At 52.8% G+C, this 24,040-nt stretch overlaps 2 protein-coding genes across 5 annotated transcripts in view; one reads left to right on the top strand and one right to left on the bottom strand.

The window, feature by feature from the left end:
* LOC144945150 (PEX5-related protein-like) overlaps nt 1-7,722 on the top strand; it is a 46,226-nt gene extending 38,504 nt beyond the window's left edge. The window contains exons 9-13 of the mRNA XM_078873435.1: nt 1,059-1,129; nt 1,398-1,727; nt 2,274-2,436; nt 3,528-3,685; nt 4,533-7,722. Of these exons, the coding sequence (XP_078729561.1) occupies nt 1,059-1,129; nt 1,398-1,727; nt 2,274-2,436; nt 3,528-3,685; nt 4,533-4,731 (921 nt within the window). The 3' untranslated portion in view covers nt 4,732-7,722. The remainder of the gene's footprint in view (nt 1-1,058; nt 1,130-1,397; nt 1,728-2,273; nt 2,437-3,527; nt 3,686-4,532) is intronic.
* Nucleotides 7,723-13,941: 6,219 nt separating this feature from the next.
* LOC144945109 (TAR DNA-binding protein 43-like) lies at nt 13,942-22,253 on the bottom strand. Of its 4 annotated transcripts, none has more exons than XM_078873372.1 (6): nt 21,865-22,253; nt 20,916-21,079; nt 18,965-19,105; nt 17,248-17,301; nt 15,905-16,072; nt 13,942-14,742 (listed from the first exon to the last, which is right to left on the bottom strand). In XM_078873372.1, exons 1-6 carry the CDS (start codon nt 22,109-22,111, stop codon nt 13,957-13,959), a joined length of 1,560 nt encoding a protein of 519 aa, XP_078729498.1. In that variant the 5' UTR covers nt 22,112-22,253; the 3' UTR covers nt 13,942-13,956. The 4 variants fall into 4 exon arrangements, with proteins under 4 accessions (XP_078729498.1, XP_078729499.1, XP_078729500.1 ...); XM_078873373.1 differs by having other exon boundaries at nt 21,874-22,253; XM_078873374.1 differs by lacking the exon at nt 17,248-17,301 and having other exon boundaries at nt 21,865-22,251.
* Nucleotides 22,254-24,040: the final 1,787 nt, after the last annotated feature.

The following is a 24,040-nucleotide window of genomic DNA, read 5'->3' as shown; positions in this document are numbered from 1 at the left end:
ACAGTCAATCCCTCCCTTCTCTACGCTTGCGAAACGTGGACCCCCCAAATGGAACATCTTCACCAGTTAGAAACATTTAGGCTGGCCTGCCTACGATCCATCCTAGGTTTAACCAGGCTGGATCGTGTGAGGAGTTCACAAATTCTTGAAAGATCTGGACAAAGTCCCATCGGTGAGCGCCTCCGGCAGGCGAGGCTGTGTTGGCTGGGTCATGTAGCCCGCATGCCCAGCAACCGCATGCCTAAACAGTTTTTGTTCGGCCGGATAGAGGGGGCTAAACGGGCGCGGTACGGGTTAGAGAAGAGATGGAGTGATGTGGTACAGGAGGACGTGGAGCTGAGTGGACTTGCCGATGACTGGCACCAGCGGTGTCAAGATCGGCCTCTGTGGAGGAGGCTCGTGAAGGACGCTACTGGGCAGTTGGAGGCAGTCGCCCTCCAACATCAACGGAGGGTGGAGGAGCGACGCTCGCAAAAACGAGCGGAGCGTCGGGTGGCTAAAGCACAACAAGTTGGCACAATAGGCGGCACAGGTGGTGCATCAGCCAGTCATCTCGGTCATCTCAGTCAGTCTACCCGTGGCACCTGGGTCTGCCCCGTGACCTCCTGCCAGCGGGCGTTCGACACTTCACGTGGCCTCAAGGTGCACATGGCCTGGCACAAGCGTCGTGGTGAAGTCACCGCCACTTAGTGGTGAATGGCGGTTGTTGTTGTTGTGTGGTCTGTGTGTCAGTGTGCGTGTCAACTTGTGGGGAGCGGTAGTGTAGCGGTTAGCGCGCTGTGCTACGAACCCCGCATCCCACGTTCAATTTTAACACTGGTGACAATTATCTAAACTGGACCTGGGCCTCCCCTGGGTCGACTCAGCCTCAAATGAGTACCTGGTGCAGTGTGTAAACATCACCACTCGGGAGACAAAAGTGGCGGGGTCATGGTGCTGGCCACCCACCCTCGTGTGCAGTGCCGGCTTTCATTAGATGCTCGCTCACAGCACTTGCCTCAGCGGCCTGTTGAGGCTCCACAGCGGGTGGGATCTTTGTCTTTGTGTGCGTGCGTCAGGCGTGGCAGTACCTGGGAACGACACTCGCGGAGAACGAGCAGGACCCAGCCGCCATCACGGCCCTGCAAAGGTCGGTTACCCTGGGGTCACGGATACTCTGATGGGTCAGAGATACTCGGTTGGGGTCACGCCATTCATTTCCATCGGTTGTTATAAATGACGATATCAACGTAATATTTTCCTCATTTATAAAAAGAAAAACTTTATTTCTGCAATGACATTTTCGGAGGGGGTGGGAAAAAACTAAAACTTATGTTGCTGCAACTTTGGCGAAAGGGCGTAACCTGCAACCTGCAACCTTCACGTCTCCACCTCCTCCTCCCGCTCTGCTCCTCCAGGTGCCTGGAGCTGCAGCCCAACAACCTGACGGCCCTGCTGGCGCTGGCCGTGAGCCTCACCAACGAGTCGTGCCAGCCGCAGGCGTGCGAGAGCCTGCGCGCCTGGCTGCTCGCTCACCCGCTCTACGGTACCACGCCGGCGGCACCGCCAGCGGCACCGCCGGCACCGCTGGCTCCACCGGCGCCTCTGGCACCGCCGGCGCCCGTGCGCAATGCCGGGGGAGACGCTGCGGGGGAGAGGCCGGCGCCGGGCGGAGACGCGGTCGCCACCAGCACCACCACTACCACCACCACCGCCGCCACCACGCAGCCCACGCAGCCGGTGCCAGAGTGAGTTCTCGCTCTCCCTCTCTCTCTGGGGGTGGGGGGGGGGGTGGGTTGGTGATGTTGGTGGTGGTTATTTTGGAGGTGTTTTCCCGTATTGTGGGAGACATTGATGATGTGCCTACCGGCGACAATTACATTAATAATCACTCTGTGTGGATGTTAAGTAGATGATGGTGGAGGTGACGGTGGTGATTACACTGGTAATGCGAACAAAGAAGGTGCCAACGATGACACTGATGATGCTGATGACACGGAGGATGATGCTGATGATAACGCTGATGATGACGGTACTGATGATGACACTGATGGCGATGCTGATAGTGCCGATGATGGTGCTGATAATTTCCGGTGATGGTGCCGATGACTCTGGTGATGGTTCCGATGACGACGCTGATAATGGTGTCTTTGACGACGCTGGTGACGGTGCCGATGACGCTGATGATGGTGGTGATGACAATACTGATGGTGCCCGTGACGACGCTGGTGACGGTGACGATGACGACGCTGGTGACAGTGACGGTGACGGTGCCGCGCGCTTCCTCCGCGCAGCCTCCTGCGCGAGGTGAAGGCGCTCTTCCTGCTCGCCGCCCGCGATGGCCGCGCCCCCCGTGACCCCGACCTGCAGACGGCGCTCGGGGTCATCTTCAACCTGAGCGGGGAGTACGAGCGAGCCGTCGAGTGCTTCACCCACGCCGTGCACGCTCGCCCCGAGGTGCGTACTCGGCTGCGGCAGCAGCACGGTGCCGCGTACTCACGGCGGGGGTGAGAACTCACTCCGGCGGGTACTTCTGGTGGCGTGCGCTCTTTGCGGGCGTACTCGGGTTCGTCAAAGACAACCGGTCAACCGGGAACCGTTCTCAGAATCGACTAGCGCTTACAAAAGGCCAGGATCCCGGTCACCCGTCTCCCAGCAGAACGTTGGGAAGGAACACGCCGACTGGCTCGCGCGGCCACACAAACCTGCACGCCCCCCCCCCCACCCCCCGTCACTGTGACGTTACATTTGCCCTCACTTCTCCAGTTTATAAGGCAGAGGTGCAGCCCTGCAAGTGCTCACTCATGCCACTGCCGACGTAAAGGGCCTCTACTAGATGGAGCTCTTAAGTGGTGGTTCTGTTGGTCTACTCTTCCACGCTGCCGAGATGTCCTCAAAGAGGTAGGGGTAACTCACACTTTACCTGACTGCGCGCGCACACACACACACGCGCACACACACCAACAACCGCCATTCGCCACTAAGTAGCGGTGACATCACCACGACGCTTCTGCCAGGCTATGTGCACGTTGAGGCCACGTGAAGTGTCGAAAGTCCGCTGGCAGGAGGTCACAGGGCAGACCCAGGTGCCACGGGTCGACTGACTGAGATGACTGGCTGTTGCACCACCTGTGCCCCCTACTGTGCCAACTTGCTCACTGATGAGACTTCGTCCAGATCTTTCAAGGATTTGTGAGCTTCTCACACAATCCAGCCTGGTTAAACCCAGGATGGATCGTAGGCAGGCCAGCCTAAATGTTTCTAACCGGCGGAGATGTTCCATTTGGGGGGTTCACAGTTTGCAAGCGTAGAGAAGGGAGGGAATGACCGTGGCCGAGAAGACCTGAAGCGCACACACGCTCGCACACACGCATGCACACACGCATGCACACACACACGCACACACACACGGCCGTGTGTGCGTACGCGACCCGAGTGGTTGACTGTAGTGGAGAGGCACTTCCGCCAGCAGCGGCACGATTAGGAAATTGCAGGGCTGCGCCTTTACCACAGGGTGTGGGCTCCCCCCCCCCCGCCACCCCACACAGGATCACCTGCTGTGGAACAAGCTGGGGGCGTCGCTGGCAAACGGGAGCCGCAGCGAGGAGGCGGTGGAGGCTTACTACCACGCACTGGCGCTGCAGCCCGGATACGTGCGCTCCTGGTACAACCTGGGCGTCAGCTGGCTCAACATGGGCGCCTACAGGTCAAGCCGCCCACCCCCCCAGCCCCGCCACCCCACACCCACCACAACCATCCCCACCGCAAAGATAGAGACCACCCCCCCCCTCACCGTTGACTTGTACACAGCGCGCCGGGTACTAATTTAAGGCCCAGTTGACCCAGGAGGTGGGGGGGGGGTCCCGAGTGCGACGACTTTCAACGAGTAGCGCACCGTCGCACGCCATCGTAGACAGTGCCGGATTGTCCGAGTAGCACAAGTAGCTGGATATGTAGCTATGGGCCTCGCACTTTGAAGGGCCCCACGCTCAATGCTTTCAAGCTATCAATTCCGGTTCAGTGATTCTGCACGTGCTCTATTACTATAGTACTATAGTAATACCGCCTTCAACATTTATGAACGACTGGGTGTTTAAGGTTAGCGATTTGTCATTATCTGGCTGTATAGCAAATAGAAAAAATATACAATTACTTTACTGTGCAAGTAAAAAATATGTGTTTTTAATATTTACGTGTTTTTTATTTATTTAGGGCCCCTTTATAACATCACGCTACAGGCTCCGCACCACCCACTCGTGTGCCATGCAGGCCTTCATAGCTGCTCGCCAACAGCGCTCGCAAGGACGGCCTGGCAAAGGCTACGCGCAGGGGGGGGGAGATATTACAACGGCATTTAACAGTTTCACATTGCAACGCCGTTCTTGTAAACGTGAATCTCACGTTCGCCGATGAACCCGCAGACAAAGCCGAAAGGCGGCCACGGCGGCGGCAGCAGCAGCCAGAACCCAACGCTGACCAATGATTGCCCAAACTCTGCGGTCCTCCGTTGATAGCAGCCCGCCTTTGCCTGTGGTCGTGAACCTCGGGTGCAGGGAGGCGGTGGCGGACCTGCTCGAGGCGCTGGTCAAGCAGCACAAGAGCCTCGGGAGACGGCGCGAGGGGGCCGCGATGTCCGACAACATCTGGGCGGCGCTGCGCCTGGCGCTCAGCGGCATGGGCGAAGTGGAGCTGTGCCGCGCGGCGGATGCCCGCGACGTGCAGACGCTCATACAGGCGTTCACGCAGCACTGACGGCGGCGGCGGCGGTGCCGGCCCTGCTACGGGCGGCGGTGACAACAGGACCGCGACGCTTACAACTTCAGACTTGGGACCGGGCGTTCGTACGGGCGTTTACGCGGCGCTGACGACGCCGACGCCGCCGGCCAACGTACAGGCGACGGCCTGCCTTAGGCCGCGGCCTGCTACAAGCAGCGGTGACAACAGAACCGTGACGCTTACAACTTCAGACTTGGGACGAGACGGTCATACGGGCATTCACGCGGCACTGACGTGATGGCAGTGCCGGTCACGTGCTGACCGCGCCCTACTACAGACGGCAGTGACAACAGGACCGCGACACTTACAACTTCAGACTCGGGACCAGGCGCTCGTATGGACATTCAAGCAGCACTGACGTGATGCCAGCCGGGTGCGGGCAGTGACCTCGTACAGGCGGCGGCGAGGTCAGCGCTTGAGACGAGGCGCCCATACGCAGGTGGTTGGTGACGTCAGTACTGTGAGGCGACAACTTCAGACCAGGCCCCCATACAGGCATCCATGCGCCACTCGTGATGGGCGCCAGGAGGCTCATACAGGCAACGGTGAAATTAGGACTGTGACGTTACAACTTCAGACAGGATGCTTGTACAGGCGTCGGTGATGTTAAATGACAAAAACACTCACACAGACGAAAGTGACTTGAAGATGTCCATGCGGGCAATGGTCAAGTCGAGACTTGAGCCAAGCTATTGACATTCGCAGGTAGTGCGAATAACCACACATACTGGCAGCAGTAGCATTTGGAATCTCATACAAGCATCCACCACGTCTCGTATATATGTTGATCTGATGACTGCTCCTCATACTGGCAGCAGAGCCGCGCTCCTACGGGCGTTTGTTTTAGTACGGATGAAAATCACCACCGATGTTAACTTCAACTTAACTCATTCATCCACAGGAGAGCCTCCTGAGTCTCAAGACTCTCAGGGGGGTCCTGCCGTTGGGATGTTGGGCCCCCCCGATTCCCTTTTTTACTCACGTTTTAGTTTTGTGTGGGAGAAAACCGGAGACTCCGGAGAAACCCCACCACACTGAAAGGAAAGCAATTACAAATGTCCGTAATGGGTTCACGAATCCGCTTGCAGGGGTCAGGGTTAATCATTTTCGTTGCGCATTGCCAGTGAGCACCGACTCTGTTCGCTGCGTGCGACCGCGACATCAGTGGCGTGGCTCGAGTTCTGCGGTGGTAAAGCCAACCTGGCGCCTCCTGAGCCGTGCCGAGCCAGCACGGCTCAGTTGTCCAGTGGAAAAAGAGAAAACGCGTATCCGAGTCAGCGGGGACCAATTGACCAATGTTGACTTTCCACTAAGTGCTCCACTCTTTATTGGTCCTGGAGGGATGATGATGATTGGCCAAGGCAAACCATGGCTAGGAAATGTAACTTACGACCGTGTGAATGCTCTGACCACATTATATACCAAGCCTGATCTATATAACAGGGTATAAACACAAATCTGCCCCATTTATCCCAAAAAATGTAAAATGTGTTAACTGAAGCCTTCTGTGTCTTTGTGGGTGTTAGATGGAGAGAGCGTGGGGTCATCTTCAACTCACATGAACTGAACCACGAGGGGAGGGGGAAGGTGGCCTTTCCTCTTTGTCAGGAACCCCGATCAACTCTCGATTATTTTGGGTAATCAGCGAGAACGGTGGCCTGGAGATAGTATAAAAATGAGAATGTCGGATAAGATAGATAGTATAAAAAGTAATCACACGCACGGTACATTCGCGACCGAGATAATTCGGCCACCCATAAATTGATCTATGGAGAGTTTTGACGGTGAATATCCGGAGCTGTGATCCCAGGCTCGGACGTAGCTTGAAGCTTCATTGATGAGAAACGAGCGTTCAAAAGTTACTCCGACCCGCAGTGGAGCTTTTGTGGCATTACACCGTGGCATCGCTGCTCTTCAAGCGGCCCGCAGCGTCCCAAGCGGGGCACCGTTCACTTCCACTTACCAAGACGCCGAGGGATTCGGTGCCAGTGCGGTGGCACTTGTCGCCCATCTCGGGATTTCCCTGCTCGCCAAACCCACCTCCCTCCCCCGTTTGCCTTAACACGGCCACCTCCCAGCATGCAGCTCCCAGCATATCTGCATTGCCAGCTTCTCGCAAACGCACGGGCGCTTCGCTTCGTGGCCTGTAGTGCCGGCCTCCCGCAATGCACCACCGGCACCTGCGTAAGGTCGAGTGGGTTACCGCAGCCGTGTCGCTAAAAGGGCGGTGGGGAGGGTGGGGGGGATCAACGTCCCGCTGTCGCCTCTGTGATCGTGACCAATTCTTCCGTTTCTCATCAATGGAGAAGCAACGGCATGGCCCGGACTTTGGGACAGTCCGGGCCTATGCCGCTGCAAATGAGCACGCAGCTATGAAGCACCGGCCGTGCATTTTTGGAACCGACAAATCTCCGCACCGGGATGCCGGTCCCCGTACCAACGAGACAAGTAAAAAAAAACTTTATAAACCAGGCCGCCCCCCCCCCCGCCTTGAGCTGTAGTTTGCCCGCGACTTCCTCTTCTAGTTACGGATGTGGTTCTGGCCCTTGTGCGCCCGTATCGGCCTCTGTAGATGCTCGCCAACAGCGCTTGCCTCAACAGTCTTGTTAACGGCTGCACAGGTCAACTGTCTTGTCCTATGTGGCCCTCGGCAAAGGACAAACTTGGCCACCCCTGCCCAAAGCCATCTTTGTCATAACAAGATTGGCCATAGTGGGCCGCACGGGCGGCCGGTGGGAGGGATGGGGGGGCCACTGTAGGCCGCAGGTAATCGCTATCGCTGCTGTTAACCTTCCAAACCCCTATCGTGTGCGGTGTGCTCTTCCAAAATGCACTTTGTTATCGTCTTAGGACACCTCAAGAGAAATGTATCATTTTGCTGTAATAATCTCTTAATCAACTGTGTGCAATAATATATTCTAAAGTGGAAAATGTATAACGTATAAAATAAACCCTCGAGCACCTGAAGGGGTGTCCTATTTTGTAAAAGTGTATTCTATCAGGGTCGGATGAAGGTTCTTGTAGGCCCTAGGCACTTCTATTTCATAGGCCTTCAGTGCTAACTCTCTAGAGTTGGTGCTGCTGCCCCATGTCACTACCGCAACTCGCTTGTTTCACGCCTACTTCGCCCAGCCGCTGGACAGACGTCGTTACCGACACGTTCGTTATTTAGTCGGTGCCCTCATTCGATGGCAGCGTGCTGTGTGCCGCAGATTTTATTTGAAATTATTGCAAAAAGAAACAAGGCAAGTCTAAAGATATTATAAGCTAAAATGTTTTCAACAATTGTTTACTCTGATTATATATAAATTCGGATGACTTAGCTTTTAAAGGATGCCGTTCATTTTCATCGATAACAAATTCAACGTTCTGGCAGGACGACCGCGTGGTGAGCGCCATGTTGCTTTACTTTCGTTGAAGCTTAAAGATGAATATTCTTTGGGTCTTTCGGTAAAGTCACGTAGAACAAAACAATGTAAGATTTGACTTCTTTTAGGTGTAATATTCCTTACTTACGAGGCAACGACTTGTTACCACTGCCAAGAGATTGCAACGAACAGCCAACAAATTGTGGCAAAAAGAATGAATACATTGTCAGAATTACTGCATATAAGTTGCCATATTTCCCCAGTTTACCTTAGAAGCGACAAGGACTCGGGCTACTTGGTTTTTTTTGTTAAATTGCAAGAAAACAATTGCGCATTAGGTTTATACTTTAAATTCTAGTATCATTGCATTTTTCCTTTCTTAGTAGTCTCTTATATTCATGTTCGGTCTAGCTGTGCAGATTGTAATTGGCTCCTCGCTTTGTGCGTTTATTTCAAGTAATTTACTCATGTAATTTCCTCCACTGAAAATTTGCTATATTTTTGAGAATGTAGTATGTTTTAATTTGAGGTGATCCCACCCTTCACAGTCATTTAATGTCAGATGGACAGAAAATAAAGCCTGAATCAGAACACGAGAAGATGCAGAACGAGAAAAAAGGCATGAAGCATTGACATAGATCAAGAGATCTATTCTAAAAGTTCATTAACAAGGATGTAAAAAGTGATAGTGCAAAGCTCCATTGGAATCATCACCATTAATACAGTTGGATAATGATAGTGAACCTTGTGAAAATGTTGTTCTTGAAGCAGAATCTCATTCGCACATAAGGTTTGATCAAGTGAAGAACAGGCGAATGCCCCTTTCGAAGCAGATGTGGTGGAATCACAAACTCCAAAGTGAACATCAGATGCAGACTTTGCGCGTAGGCCTGGCAGTGATTCTGCACTGGACAAAAGTCGCTGCAGATGTGAGATCCTATTTTGTTGATATAACGCCATCTCAGAATGTTGATTCTGACTTTTCCTTAGGGGCCATCCATTTAGGTACGCAAAAATCTGTCAAAACTTCACCCCTCCCACTCTCCCTGTACGCATGCGTACTTTATACCCCCCCTCGCACCTGCGTACCTATGCTTGACACCCCCGCATCCTATAGAACGGCCGATATTTAATCCACGCAGAAACGATCAAGGATGAATACTATTAACGTGTTCAGCAAACATACAGTAGTCCACCGCCGGCTGCATTAAATAATTAAGTTGCGTACCTTTTAAAAGTTTGTCTCGTGTCCGCTAGGTTCAAACGCCGACTGAACCCAGTCGAACAGGTGACGTATTGTAGAGTTTCGTCAACACGCGCCATGTCAGGCTGGAGCACAGCAGCGTGAGCTGCAGTCTGCTGGGCCGCCGTCTCAAGATCCACAGCGTCGTTGACGTCATCATCATCATCGTCCAGCTTTTGATTGTTCTGTCAGAAGACTCAGTCGTGTGAATGCGCTCGTGTCGCTAAAATCTTGAGCCAGCGGCAGTCTGCAGTGAGGCCAGATTGAAGGATGTGTAATCCATGGGGCAGGCCGCCAGACTGTCAGACTCACTGCTGAGCTGCGTGATAGCTGCAGTCAGGGGTACGGTGGCATACGAGTGACACCTCTCCCACAGTCCCACTTCTCCCGGTAGTACTTGTCTGACAGCTGAAGAAACTGAACTGTGGCTCATTTGAAGGCCAATGTAGACAAATTATCGAGACTTCAACCCCCCCCCCCACCGTTTCCTGTGCGTACGTACATTGTCAGTAGACCCTCCACATGCAAGCGTACGCATTTTGGTTAAACCTCCCCCTCCATGCGTAAGTACTAAATGGATGGCCCCTTATCAGGTATAAAATTTGGTGGAAATGTCTGTAAACAAGGAATTGTTCTGCAGGCACTTGGGAAATGGGCAGAATGTCCAGAATGGCTCATGGACTCACCTTCAACTGGTCGAGTATTGCCGTTTGTGAAAACTATTTCGCAGCAGAGGTGGGACAAAGTCATTGTTATGCAAGTCCAAGTCGAGTCGCAAGTCATCAAATTCATGACTCGAGTCTGACTCGAGTCCAAGTCACATGACTCGAGTCCACACCTCTGTTTCGCAGCAATATGTCCCGTAAATAATTGCAAATTGGCTTTGATGATTGGAAGAATGCAAGCACCAGGATTACTGCTAATGAACAAAGGATCACATCAAAGCATTATCCATGATGCTAGAGCACCAAAATTTATACAAAACTGATAAAAAAATAAACATCTTGTAAATACTGGGTTGATGTTTTGAGGATTGTTGCAGGAGTCAATTTCCAATGGAAACTTCTTGGGCGGCCTTGTCTAGGCGGAATTCGACCCATTGCTTGCAGATCACATTCAGATGCAGGGGAATTATTACCTTTCCTCAACCATTTGTGATGAAATTATTGATCGCTTGGCATGAGGTTATGAAAACCAGTGTCTGAAATCATGACACCTAAGTATGATGGAATGAGCATTGATTCTACTCCTGACGTCAAACTGATCAGATGACAGTGAATGACAGTAATATCACTGTCAAAGTCGATGGAAATGTTGAAAGATTTCAATTCATCCCAATTCAACATGGTATTTATTTTCGATTCTACAAGTGTTCTCAAATCTCGTGACAATGCGAGTTTATCGCACCTTGACAAAACAAACAAGACACCTACCTCTTTGTATATACACTGTGCCTATCCTTTCTATATATTTATTCAAGATATCTTGGTTCTGTTCTATCATATAAACAAAAAAAGTAAGTTTTCGTAGGCCCTACGCAGTGCCTATTGGATAATACGGCCTCGTATCGTATTAAACCTTGCTATTCCTCAAGCTGACACACGGGTAACTTCAACAATTCCACAAATTGCTTGAGCAGACACTCGTTTACTTTGGATTTTTAACTATCGCAGAATGACGTTAAATGCCAAGACACCAGACAGCCTTTGCGGTAACACCAACGAGTTTATTGAAAAAAGGAGGCAGATGACGGACAACTCGTGCCACAGACAGTCAGGGGACAGGAAGTGTGGCGGTGCGGCCATGAGCAAGCGCTGCCAACCACGAGCGCTCGTTCCGACAACACTGACGGCGCACTGATGCAGCTAGGACTCCCGCTGGAATGTTAACACTCGCATGCACAGACACGCACAGACACGCACAGACTCGCACGCTCATGTCTCGCACGCTCAGACTCGCACACTCAGACTCGCACGCAGACTTGCACGCTTGCACACGCTTGCACACGCTTGCCCGCGCACAGGGGACCACCACCGCACTCACACTACCAACACCAGACGCCACACAACACACACGCACTAACATCACATGCATGCTACAAACACATCAACAGACGTGCTGACAGCACACACGGACACACCATGCGCAAGCCATCATACCAACACACAAGTGGGTACACACCAACACCACCATCCCAACGTGAACACACGCATACCATCACACGCCAGCACCAAACACACCACACGCACCGACACCCGCACACCACAAGCAGACACCCACACAAGCAGACACCCACACAAGCAGACACCCACACAAGCAGACACCCACACAAGCAGACACCCACACAAGCAGACACCCACACAAGCAGACACCCACACAAGCAGACACCCACACAAGCAGACACCCACACAAGCAGACACCCACACAAGCAGACACCCACACAAGCAGACACCCACACAAGCAGACACCCACACAAGCAGACACCCACACAAGCAGACACCCACACAAGCAGACACCCACACAAGCAGACACCCACACAAGCAGACACCCACACAAGCAGACACCCACAAGTAGACACAGACACCCCAACACCTCACAAACGCACGTCAACATGACCACACGCATGCAAACAGGACACTAGTAATACCACACACGCAAACACTACACCAACAGGCCAACACCACCACATCACTCACAACAGCACGCCATCACCACACGCCACATTCCAGGGCACATCACAAGCATAACACGTGACCCAACGCTCGTTTACAGCTCATAGAAAACAAACCAAATCTATCAGACGTAAGTAACCATGTATTCACCAGGGCCCGCTTGCAACTGTCCCCCGCTGGAAGCCAACGCCAGCCGCACCCCAGCATCACAAATGTGAACTTCATTTTGTTCAGTCTCACGATTCAGTTTTAAACTGTGGTGTTGGGTGGGGGGGTTGATGATAAAATAGAACTTAATTTAAAAAAGGAGAAATCTATGCGTGGAATCGACAACTTGTTTTGTCGATGGAGTAGGGCCCGAATGCGACAATTTTGTTTTCAAGAGAAAAAATACGGTCGGGGCAAACGTGGAGCCACCTATTTGTAAAAGTAAATGTTGGGGGGGGGTTTGGGAAAGCCGAGTAAATTGGCGTTTGTGTATTTTCAAGAGTAAAGCGACTTCGCTTGGGGGTGCAACAATTTGTGTGGCTGGATCGCACAGCGACTTTTTTGTTGCTGTTTTTTTTACTTTGCCGATACTTTGTCGAGCGGAAGGGGGAAAACCGATCAATTTGCAAAGTCCGCTCGAGGACTTTCTCTAAACACCGGGAGGGGGGGTGTCCCACGCAATCTTCATTCAAACGGCCAAACTCCACCAGGCGCCCGCCGCACCATCACCAGCCACCACCCACCCAAATCACCATCAGCCAGCCGCCACCCGCCGCCGCCACCACCACTCGTTCAAGCGAACGGTCAAACCGTAAAGAACAGTCACGCGCGTGTCCTCCCACCAGCTTCCAACGGAGTCACTCATCATCCAAGACAAAGACCCAGCCAGTGTGCTCGCTCGCCAGCCCTCCACTCAGCCAGTCACCAGTCAAGCCAGCCACCAGCCATCTTCACACACAGACGACTCCTCCTCTTCAGGCCGTGAACACCAGGCACCACCACGCTCCGCAGCGTTACCTTGGGGCCGGTCGCTCTGGTGGTGCTGCTGCTGGTGCTGCTGGTGCTGCTTGCTGATGGTGCTTGCTGGTGGCGCTTGCTGGTGCTGGTGGAGGTGCTGCTACTGGTGGCTGGTGGTGCTGGTGGCGACTTGGCACGTGAGCCATCACCCTGAATTTTGCTGTTGGCAATGAGTGGGTGGGCCGATTGGGTGGTTGGTGGTGGCGATGCCGCGGGGGTCCATGGGCTAACGAGCTTCTGGTTTTGCGTTTGCCGTGGCTCTCCCTGGCCGTCTCGCTCGGTTACCGGACCCGGCTCCTGGTGAAAGACTCTCAGAAGGTTTTAGTCACAAGTACACGGCAGCGATGCGAATCGCACAAAAACGCGCGGGGCGACGTTATCGAGCGGTAGCGACGACGCGACACGTTGCAACGGGCCAGACTAACGCTTCTGTAGCGACAAGACAGCAGCACGACGACAGAAAGAGCATTGCGTCTAGTGTACGACACGTCTTGGCTGAGGAGTTAAGAATGCGTGCGCTAGGTGCCAGTTTTACATCCCGTGTCCAGGCAGGTTCTGTTACTTTTTAGCTCCCCCACCCCCACCTTCACTTTCTTCTGCAGTTTACAGACGCTACCATGTGTAATATTTTTCAACAGCATCCAAATCTAAAAGAAAAATCAAGGAATTAAAACTAAACTTAAACTCGTCCAAAAATCAACCACACCAAATTCTTGCCTCCAACTATCTCAGTTGGGGCACAACAACAGACTCGCTCATCCTCCAGCCCCACAGCTCTCGTCTCTCTCCCATCCTACAACGAAAAACACTAAACCCTCACTCCTCACCTAGTCACACAGACACCTCTCTAAAAAGAACCCCCCCCAATCCCCCGTACAAACCCACCCCCCGCCCACCCTCACTAACCCCAGCACTACCAGCTCGACTTGCTGGTGTCCATGCTGGAGAAGCTGGTGCCGAAACTGTTGCCCGTGTTGTTGGTGGCAGCCGCGCCGGAGCCCCAGCCAAACGAGCCGCTCTGCCCGCCCGTACCGTACCCAGAATTTCCGGCGCCCCCCCCGCTGCCGCTGCTGCCGCCGCCATACGCCTTCCCCTGCTCCATGGGAACCGACGCCTGGGCCCCGCCAGCCCCCGCCCCGGCCGCCCCACCGGCCCCGGCCTGCACACTGCCGGCGCCGCCGCTCTGAGCCTGCGCCGCCCCCGCGCCGCCGCCCTGCTGTGCCGCGCCGCCCGTCAGCGCCGGGGCGCCCCCCGCACCGCCGCCCCCGCCGCCGCCCCCGCCGCCGCTGGTCCCGCCCTGCTGGTTGGCGAGCATGCCCATCATGTTCCAGCTACTCTGCAGGGCGGCCGCCATCATAGCCGGGTTGATGTTGAACGCGCCGAAGTTCATGTTGCCCGCGCCGCCGCCGGCGCCCGCGCCCGGCATCCCGCCCCCGCCCCCGCCGAAGCCGCCCCCGGCCCCGCCGCCCATGCCCCCCATGCCCCCGTAACCGCCGGCGCCGCCGCCCATGTTGTACCCGCCCTGGCCCCCGAAACCGCCGCCTCCGCCGCCGTACGAGCCGTAGCGACCGCCGCCGACGCCACCGCCGCCGCCGCCAAAGTTGTCGCCGCGTGCGTAGCCGAACTTGGGCTCGGCGCTGGAGATGTGGACGCTGGTGCCCTTGATGATGAGGTCCTCTCCGCAGAGGCCCTGGGCGATCTGGGCGGGAACGAGAGGGAGGGGCGGATTACAGGCAAACCTCGTCTTTCATTCTCACCAGCCGGTGATGGAGTCGGAGCGTTGGACCGGCACAGCCGTGCTCGCGAGAGCTTTAATCCGAGTTCTGGCCTCCCGTGATTAAACAGGGTTCTTCTCGGGTGCAAGCGAGTTGCTGTTCTCATCCCGGTGACGACGTTTCGACCGCAAATCTTTGCCTCCAACGTGCTGGATTGCAGAATATTAACAGCTGACGAGAGGGTAGTTGAGGTTTGTCTGTACAAGGACCTGGTGTGCAACGGTTGAACGGCAAGCGAGGGTTGTACGCCAAAACGTGGGGGACTTGCGGTCATGCGGCCCGTGGCTGCGCAGGGCCCACCACTTCGAAATGGGCCGCAAACGATAGTTCTCCACCACCGTAAGAATATTAATCAACGCCATTCTTACACTCGTTAAGCCAGGAAAGTCTCACACTTTTTCAGGAGGGTCCTAGCCACGGTTTGCGATAGAAAAAGGTAACTGCTAGGTTAATTCCAATGGAGAAATTTTAACCACACGAAATCGCAAACAGGCCAATGTGGCTCAGCGGTAGAGCGAGCGGCTCGCAATCGGAAGGTTGCGAGTTCAAATCCTGGCTGGGGGTTGACTTAGCCCATTATCCTTCTGGGGTCCATGAAGTGGGCATTACTTTTGTGTCAACAGTGGTTCCGCTATAGACTCGCCTCCATCTAAAGAGGTTGTATTTCAACCACTGGTTCAGGGCTCAACAGAAATGAGCACTGCCTCAATGTTCATTTGACTTTGAATCAGATACTATTATTTCAATCTGGCAACAGCAACGGACTTACAGTGTATCAAAGTCAGTCACATCTGGCACTGTAAAGGCCTTTTGGCAAGTAACATGAGCGACCCAGCTGTGTGTTAAGAGGAGCAGTTGCTCATCTAAAGGTTTGAAAAATCTGATTCTGCCTCCCGGTTTTGGATAAAGTTCCCCACCCCTGGTGCACGCAAGCAACAGAGCGGGTGAGCGAGCGAGGGAGCAAGCAAGACAGCGGGTGAGCGAGTGGATGGGCGAGCGAGTGGACGGGTGAGCGAGCGAGGGAGCAAGCAAGACAGCGGGCGAGCGAGTGGACGGGCGAGCGAGTGGACGGGCGAGCGAGCGAACCTGGTCATCGGAGAAGGTGACGAAGGCGAAGGCGCGGAAGGGCTTGGGGATGAAGACGTCGGTGACCTCTCCAAACTGGCTGAAGAACTGGCGAAGGTCGTCGGCCGTGATGTCTTCAGTGCAGCGGCCCACGAAGATCTTACGGCTACGGAATGCGTCGCCGACTTGCTGCTCATGAGACAAGGGTAGGGAGGGGGTGTTACCCACACGAGTTATCGTCTGGTCAGGGTACGACTCAACTAGGGTCACCGCAGAATAATTTTCTGCGATACGGTAAAACATCATCGACCACCACCGCCAATGTCGACTGCTGCCGCAACCTTCTGCTGCTGTGGATCAATCCGACGTGAGCTTGGTGGTTCACGCAGGTATGGCATCGTCATGCGTGCTGTATAAACTCAGGGTTGCTGCGATATGATTTTCCACGATAGGATATCAAGTTTCACGATGTGATGACCATCACGATATCCGTCTCCCATAACTTTTAAAAACTAGCTCGTATTTTGTGCTTTGTTGGACTTTCAGTAAAATGTAGTTCAAAGGTCTGGCCATAAATAAGCCTTCCACAATCAATGCAGCTGTACAAACTCGAATGCTTGAAATGGGAAATACCGCAAGTTACACAGGAGAAAGTTACTTACAGGAATCCAGCAGTGGATTGATCCTGGCTAATGAAGATTAATTGAAAAACCTACGAGGATGGTAATGGCATGACCACCATTCCAATCAATTCGTAACACATTAAACTAATAAATTTAACAGGTCATATAGCTATTTATTCAGAACTTTCATTATAGCAATTTTTTGTTCCATAGACGTCAACATTTTTTTTATATTTTAGAAAAATTAAACAATCAATACTCATCAAGACGTAACAATATTTTGCCGAGCGTGTTATACAAGGTCATTGTGGATCTCGGAGTACCGCCACATCATGGCAACCTAACAACCCAACCCCCCCATCCATCATAACCACGGTGGATAAAGCAAGAAACGTTCGTGGGAATTTCATAGCACAGTCGAAACTGAGATATAGACACCGTTCTAATATAAGCAACACATTCTCAATTCACTGCTGGGGGGGGGGGGAAGATGATGGCCAACTTCTGATATTGAAACAAGCACACTTCAGATTTAAGCGTAGCTTGGTCTGGCTATCACAGGAGAGTGCTTATATCCACAGCCCCCCCTATCCCCCAAGTACAGAAGACCGCCTTATGTTCTTGCCATAAGTCTAGCAGCCGACGACTGCAATATGTTCCTCAAAATGCGTCCGAAGAGAAAACGGACCGCAAGCCAATGCACAAATGGGTGTTGCAGTGAGACCGGAACCGCTCACTCACGTAAGAGCCGTTGCTAGGGTTTATGTCATCACTCCAACTGCACCAGCCATTCACCTGCCAGGAAGACAACCCCCAAGTGCGACATGGCCGGCATGACATCACTCCTGCAACATGGCCGGCATGAAGTCATCACTGTGCCCGCCCTCTGCGGGCGGTCCGTGGCCTGAGCCCTAGTGTCTTTACGTTAAGGATTCGCAATGGGCTTTTGGAATTTAGGCCGGGTAATGATGTGACCCAAATCTGTGTCGTTAAGAACCCTCCACCACCCAACAAGAGCCAAAGGGTTTAGTGGCACACCAAATATTATCGTTTCAGCTCAATTTAGATACCGTCCAACTGCTAAATTTGTTTGCGAAGATTGTTCTTCGACTTAAAAGGTAAGTGAGCCGAAACAATAACTGTCCCGTCTTTATACGCTCGGGCAACACGTGACAATTTAATGTTTGGCTGTGTCGGGTGGTAGAGGGTTCTTTACGACACAAATTTGGTCTCGTATCATTACGGGGGCCTGACCCCCGTGAATCGTAATACTGGCTGCAGGTTGTTATTAACGATTATATTGATGTAATTAATCACCAATTTCGCAATGTTATCACGATCAATTAAAAACGACTTACGAGTGCTTCTTGACCACCCGTAAGATTTCACCAAAATTTCTGAACGCCCATCGTCATAATTCCCTTATTTATTCGACGTTACGGCAAGCATCGTCCCAAGCCTAACTTATGCCACGAGTGGACGCTAGCCCAGCTTCTACTGGAGTAATAATAACAATACCCTTTGGTTCTTGCTCTGCACTGTGACCAACTCTACAACCAGAGTTAGATTCCTGCCCAAGTCAAAACATTGGTGGGGAGTGACAGTTGAAGCGGTTCTGGGCCTCTATCTTAATCAACCACCCCCCCCTTCAACGACCAGCATGGTGAGGTACAGTAAACAATCCCCATGACCGACACGATGTGGCGGGGGGGCGAGCTTTCATTCAGCAGTGGATTGCCAGCTAACAGCACTGGTCTTAACAGCCGACGTCGTTATTAAAAAGTTAAATTAATGTGCAGCCCTGCAATTGTTCGCTCGCACCACCGCAGGTGGGAGTGCCTCCACTCAAGCGAGCCCTGGAGCCCACCCTCTGGACAGCATTCTGGCCAGACATCATGGAAGGTGCGGAAGTACCCACACATTTTCCCCACCGCTCAACACCTGCCCATCAGCTGCGTTGTACCCATTTATACCACAGGGTAGACAGGAGGAGGGGGATTCGTAAAAATTCACCAATGTTTCAACAGTCACGTTGCGAGATCGAATTTAAGTGGTGACCTCTGGAGCTCCCGGGATTTTTTTTACCCGTGTGTGTATGGGCCTACAGTCAGGAGGGCGCGAGCAATGGAAGTTAATATTTTTATTTTACCAGGTAAGGCCCACCGAGCTATTAGCTCTTTTTCAGAAGCAACTTGGCCACAGATGCTAGCTCAATGAAGTGGCTTATCATGTGGAAATTGATAGCAGCCAAATAATCTACACGCACGTTGATTCGAAATGTGGAGGGAAAATCCAGAGGACCCGGAGAAAAACCCACACAACCATGGGGAGAGACATGCAAACGCCAAATATACAGGGGTCAGTCAGGGTCAGGATAGAACCCACAACCTCCTGCATACCAGGAGAGGGAGATAACATCTCCGCGGCACCACCGCGGAGATAAAAAGCAGCAACTGACCTTTGAGTTGGGCAGCTTGCAGTCGCACCAGCGCCCGTCAATCATGTGCCGCTGGGCCAGCACCTTGAGCTGGGTCTCGTAGTCCCTGAAGCGCACGAAGCCGAAGCCCTTCGAGTTGCCCGTCTTGATGTCGCGCTTAACCTATGCGGAGGAAAGGGATGGACGCACAAACAAAAGAAACCAAAGGCGTGCGTGAAGATTTTTCGCACCACCAATGGGCGTGTGCGTGCACGTGAAACGACACCATCAGAGCGTCGCAAATTTATTACGTTCTCTCCCCCTGTTCTGCACGGGGTTTCCTCAGTTGCTAAAAAAAACGCAGCGCAACTCATATTCACCACAAAAAACATCCCAATGCTAAAAAAAATTACCTGAAAAAGACTAATTTGGGATTACATATAGCAACATCACCACTCTACTGTAAACACATGACGGATACATTTCAAAATCTCAATCTTCATTTAGACTGCAGGCGGAGGAATTCGATGAGCTATGAAGCTCTTTATCACAGATGTCCAGTCGGGGCACAGGATCAGGAGTTACAACATGACAAAAACAAAATGTGAGGAGTGCAAAATAGAGAAAACGGTAAGCAAGTCACTAAATATAAGTACAGGACTCCATTATCCGCGTGCGGTTAATCCTATTTGCAGATTAACTACGGGAGCAGGAAAGTTATCACTGATCACGCACATTGATTGGTCGATCGTTAGCATTCGTTCCAAAGAATACATTTTATACCTTTATTAGTGGTTTTTGGCATAGAAATCCGTGGAAAATTGATATATTTTTGGATTATCCACAAATTTAAATTATCCGCGGCCGTTCTCCCCGTCATTACCGTGGATAATCGAGAGCATCCTGTATAAGTAACGTACATAAGTCCGATTTTTCAACACCAAATGCAAAAGCCTTTCCATAAGAACTTCCACTCATTGATTCCTTCACCCATGTTGAGGACGGCCTCACCCATACTTTGTTCAACCACCATGCGCTTGCAAGGTCACAACTATTCTCTTTTTGCTTCTTTCCTTCCATTCTGTCTTCCCAAGCTCTTATAACAACCTTTCAAACTGTACGTACATAATTACCATCGGTACGTCTCTTTTTCAATCCACTGTTGGATTAAGGTCTATCCACACCTGTGTGGGTTAATAGACCATACTTCGCTATGCTGATTAGTGAGTGTTGGTAAAAGCGTGGAAGGAGAGTTGCTTTCTCTACCACGGAGGCACATGGCTAGATCAGTGGTAGATTACACCGTGCCAGGACTATTTTACTGTACTGGTGTGGGGTAGCAGTAGCAGCATTGTTAAATGGTGACTGCTTTCAGAATCGATCACCGGTTCCAAAAGTCAGTTATCGGTAACGGATACCAGGGGAAAAATGTTGTACTATCAATTCAAGTGCCACGTGGGGGGAGATGGAATCGAAGCAGTGACCTGTGAAGTGAAAATCCTGTGTGAGAACTGCAGTGGCAGCTGTGGATTTTTTTCCCCTCCGGATCCTCCGGGTTTTCCCTCCACATTTAGACTCAACATGCGTCGAGATTATTTGGCAGATATACACTTCCACATATGCCACTTAGTTGAGCTACAATTTGTGTGGCCAGGTCGCTTCTGAAAAATAACTAATAGCTCAGTGGGCTTTATCTGGTCAAAATAAAAGTGTATTTTTAGTTTATTTATTTGTAGTGATTTGCTTACCTTTCCTATAGAGAATTTCCCCGTTATTCACGATGGATATGTTCCGGAGTTGCTTGTGAATACATACCTGTCAACCCCTTATCAGTGCCCTACCTCATTATAAAAAATTCAGACCTTATTGGTCACCCCGTGCCCCTTATAAACGTCATCGTTCATCCTACCAAGTCCCATCACAAGGCAGAATCAGACAAAACATTTTTGCCCGTATATATAGAAGTGTACTGCACGGGGTAGAGGGGTGGTACCTGGGCCATGAGTACTTCCCCGAAGGTGCTGAAGTAGTCACGGATGTCTTGCTCCGACGCCTTCCAGGGCAGCCCCAGCACGATGAGGTCAGAGGTCTTCTGCACCGAGCGCTTCACCTTCGCCACGTTCGACATCTCAGCCTCGTCCATCTTGCGCTTGTTGTCTGTGAGTTGGCGGGGGGATGTGGATAGGGGGGCACGCAAGAGGGTGGGGTATGTGGATAGGGGGACACACGAGGGGGGGATGTGTATAGGGGGGCACACAAGAGGGGGGTGGGGGCGGGGGGAGAAAATGTTGGGGGGTTGGAGGCATAAGGATGGAAAGGTCAGCATCGTCGTCACCAACAACCTTAATGGGCGCAATGCCGATGTTGAAGGACTAATGCTAATGCTGAAAGCAAAGTCACTTCCATGTATGGATCAGAGCTGAACTTCACACATAACTCTATCACTACTCACAAATCTTCACCCTTATCTCAATATCCCTACTCCAACAATGAATACCCCACTACACCGAACATACTACCCATGCACCCCCTATACAGCTTAACACTCCCTCTATACTCCTTATGAAAACCCCCGAAACACTAACCCCCATAAAAAAAAAGACTCGCATTCGACATTTAAAACTCAAAAGCAAGTAACGACGTTTCGGGGAATGCCACATGGGCAGCCTTTGGTCTGTGCACTCCGAGGCCTCTCCATGTGCCCTGTTAAAGCCCCATGGCCGGAAACGTCGCACACCGTATACTTTCCAAGGCCAGCGTTATCGACTCGGAATACGTTCAGAGTTGTAATCTTTGCTGCTTTTTCCCCCTCCCCGTATGACCCCCACTGCCCAACGCAGCAACATCGTCACCAAAAAACCCAAATCGTATTCAACAAGGCCGAGGCTGCAGGCCTAACCATCACCACCACCACGCCTTTCTCCTCCTCCCATTTCACTCACCGCCCGTACCCTTCGGGTAGCTCACGATGTACATGTGGCTGCCCCAGGTCTCCTCGGGGGGGTGCAGGACCCCCTCGAGAAGGCGCACCCCGCGCAGGCTGCGCGTGTCGGGGTTGCGGTATTTGAGGCCGCAGGCGCCGGGAAACTGCGCCGTGAGGGACGACAGCAGCACCGTGCCGTCCTCCTCCGACGGGATCTCCATGGGCTCCTCGTTCTCGTCGTCCGCCACGCGCACGTACTCGGCCATGATGCTCTGCTCGAAGTTGACGATGTTTGAGGTGGTCGCTCGACACGGTGGTGGTGGTGATGGTGAGGAGCGCGGCGACGAGGAGGAGGAGGAGCGGCCCGCGTGGGGATTTGTTCCTGAGCAGAAGACAAAATGGTGGACGGAACCCGAGCGCTGTTGGATTTCGTAGAGCGGATTGGCTTGGGGTGTGGGGGAGGGGCTTGCAAAGTATTTAGATTTCGTAAAGCGGATTTGGCTTCGGGGGGGATGAATGGAGGAGGGGCTTGCGGAGTGTTTAGATTTCGTAGAGCGGATTGGCTTCGGGGGGGGTGGGTGAAGGAGGGGCTTGCGGAGTGTTTAGAATTCGTAAAGCAGTTAGGGGGGTAAGAAATGGGCGCGGCTTATTATTCACCGTTTGGTTTTGGTAGTGCGGATTGGCCGAGACCCGGAGTGCGTAGCATCTGGACCGTTTACATTCTCTACAGCGGTTAGGATGCCAATACCGACAGCCGCCATTCGCCGCTGAGTGACCGAGACGTCACCACGCACGGTGCCTGTGCCAGGCTAGGTGCACTATGCTACTTCGTTGAGCTACAATTTGTGTGGCCAGGCCGCTTCTGAAAATAACTAATAGCTCAGTTGGCTTCATCTGGTTTACAAATAAACTACATTTTTTAGTTTATTTGTAGTGATTTGCTTACATTTCCTATAGAGAATTCCCCCGTTATTCACGAAGGACACGTTCCGGAGTTGCTTGTGAATACATATGAATACAAACCTGTCAACCCCTTATCATTTTCATTTATTAGGTGTAACCCTGTCTTGAGACAGACCCAGCAGGTGCCATGAGTCGGCTGACTGAGATGTCCGGTAGATGTACCCGTTGTGCCAACTTGCTGTATTTTAGCCGCACGGCGCTCCACTTGTTGTGAGCGTCGCTCCTCTGCCTCCGTTGCTGAAGGGCGACTGCCTCCAACTGCCCAGTAGCAGCGTCCTTCACGAGCCTCCTCCACATAGGCCGATTTTGACACCCTTGGTACCAGTCCACTCAGCTCCACATCCTTCCGTACCGCATCAGCTCCATCTCTTCTCTAGCCAGTGTTGTGCCCGTTTAGCCCTCTCTATCTGGCCAAACAGAAGCTGCTTGGGCATGCGGTGGCTGGGGCAAGCGGTGGCTGGGGCATGCGGTGGCTGGGGCATGCGGTGGCTGGGGCAAGCGGTGGCTGGGCATGCGGTGGCTGGGCATGCGGTGGCTGGGGCAAGCGGTGGCTGGGCTTGCGGTGGCTGGGCATGCGGTGGCTGGGCATGCGGTGGCTGGGGCAAGCGGTGGCTGGGCATGCGGTGGCTGGGGCACGTGGTGGCTGAGACACGCGGTGGCTACATGACCCAGCCAACGCAGCTGTGGTGCCACGACCGCGGAGCAACTCCGCAAGCGCCGCAATTCCCTCCCGGCCCCTGCACTAAACACGCCACCCTCACGCAGCGCACCCACGTAGTGTCCTGGCGGAGGGGTTGCCTGGCACATCGGGTTTTAATCCGAAGGGCCCCTAGAGGGAGAGTCCCATGGTTTCCCGGTGCCAGGAGATTGGCCGACCCTCGCAGGACAGGTTACATTGCGATGCCCCTAAACTTGGCTTAAAATTGTATGGGCGCAGAAAGAAAAGGTTCCCTGTGCCAAACGCAATGAGTTACAACATTGGGGGGAGGACGGAGGGCGGAATATTAAGCAAGCAAAAGCACAAGAGCCCTTCCAGACAATCTGCAACGAGGAACAATGGGTGGCCGGGGCCGCCGCCACGGCACTCGAGGAAGGACGCGGTAACAAGGGGGCAATAACCACAGGTAGCAGCACGATTGGTCGTGCGGGACAAATAGCCATCCCAGCCCTTTGAAGTGAGGGGATTAGGCCATGGCAGAAAGCAGGGACGTGCGGTCAGGGGAGGCCGGGGA

This window comes from Lampetra fluviatilis, chromosome 36 (assembly GCF_964198595.1).
Source record: "Lampetra fluviatilis chromosome 36, kcLamFluv1.1, whole genome shotgun sequence".
Lineage (NCBI taxonomy): Eukaryota > Metazoa > Chordata > Hyperoartia > Petromyzontiformes > Petromyzontidae > Lampetra > Lampetra fluviatilis.
This window is presented reverse-complemented; position numbering and strand designations above follow the sequence as displayed.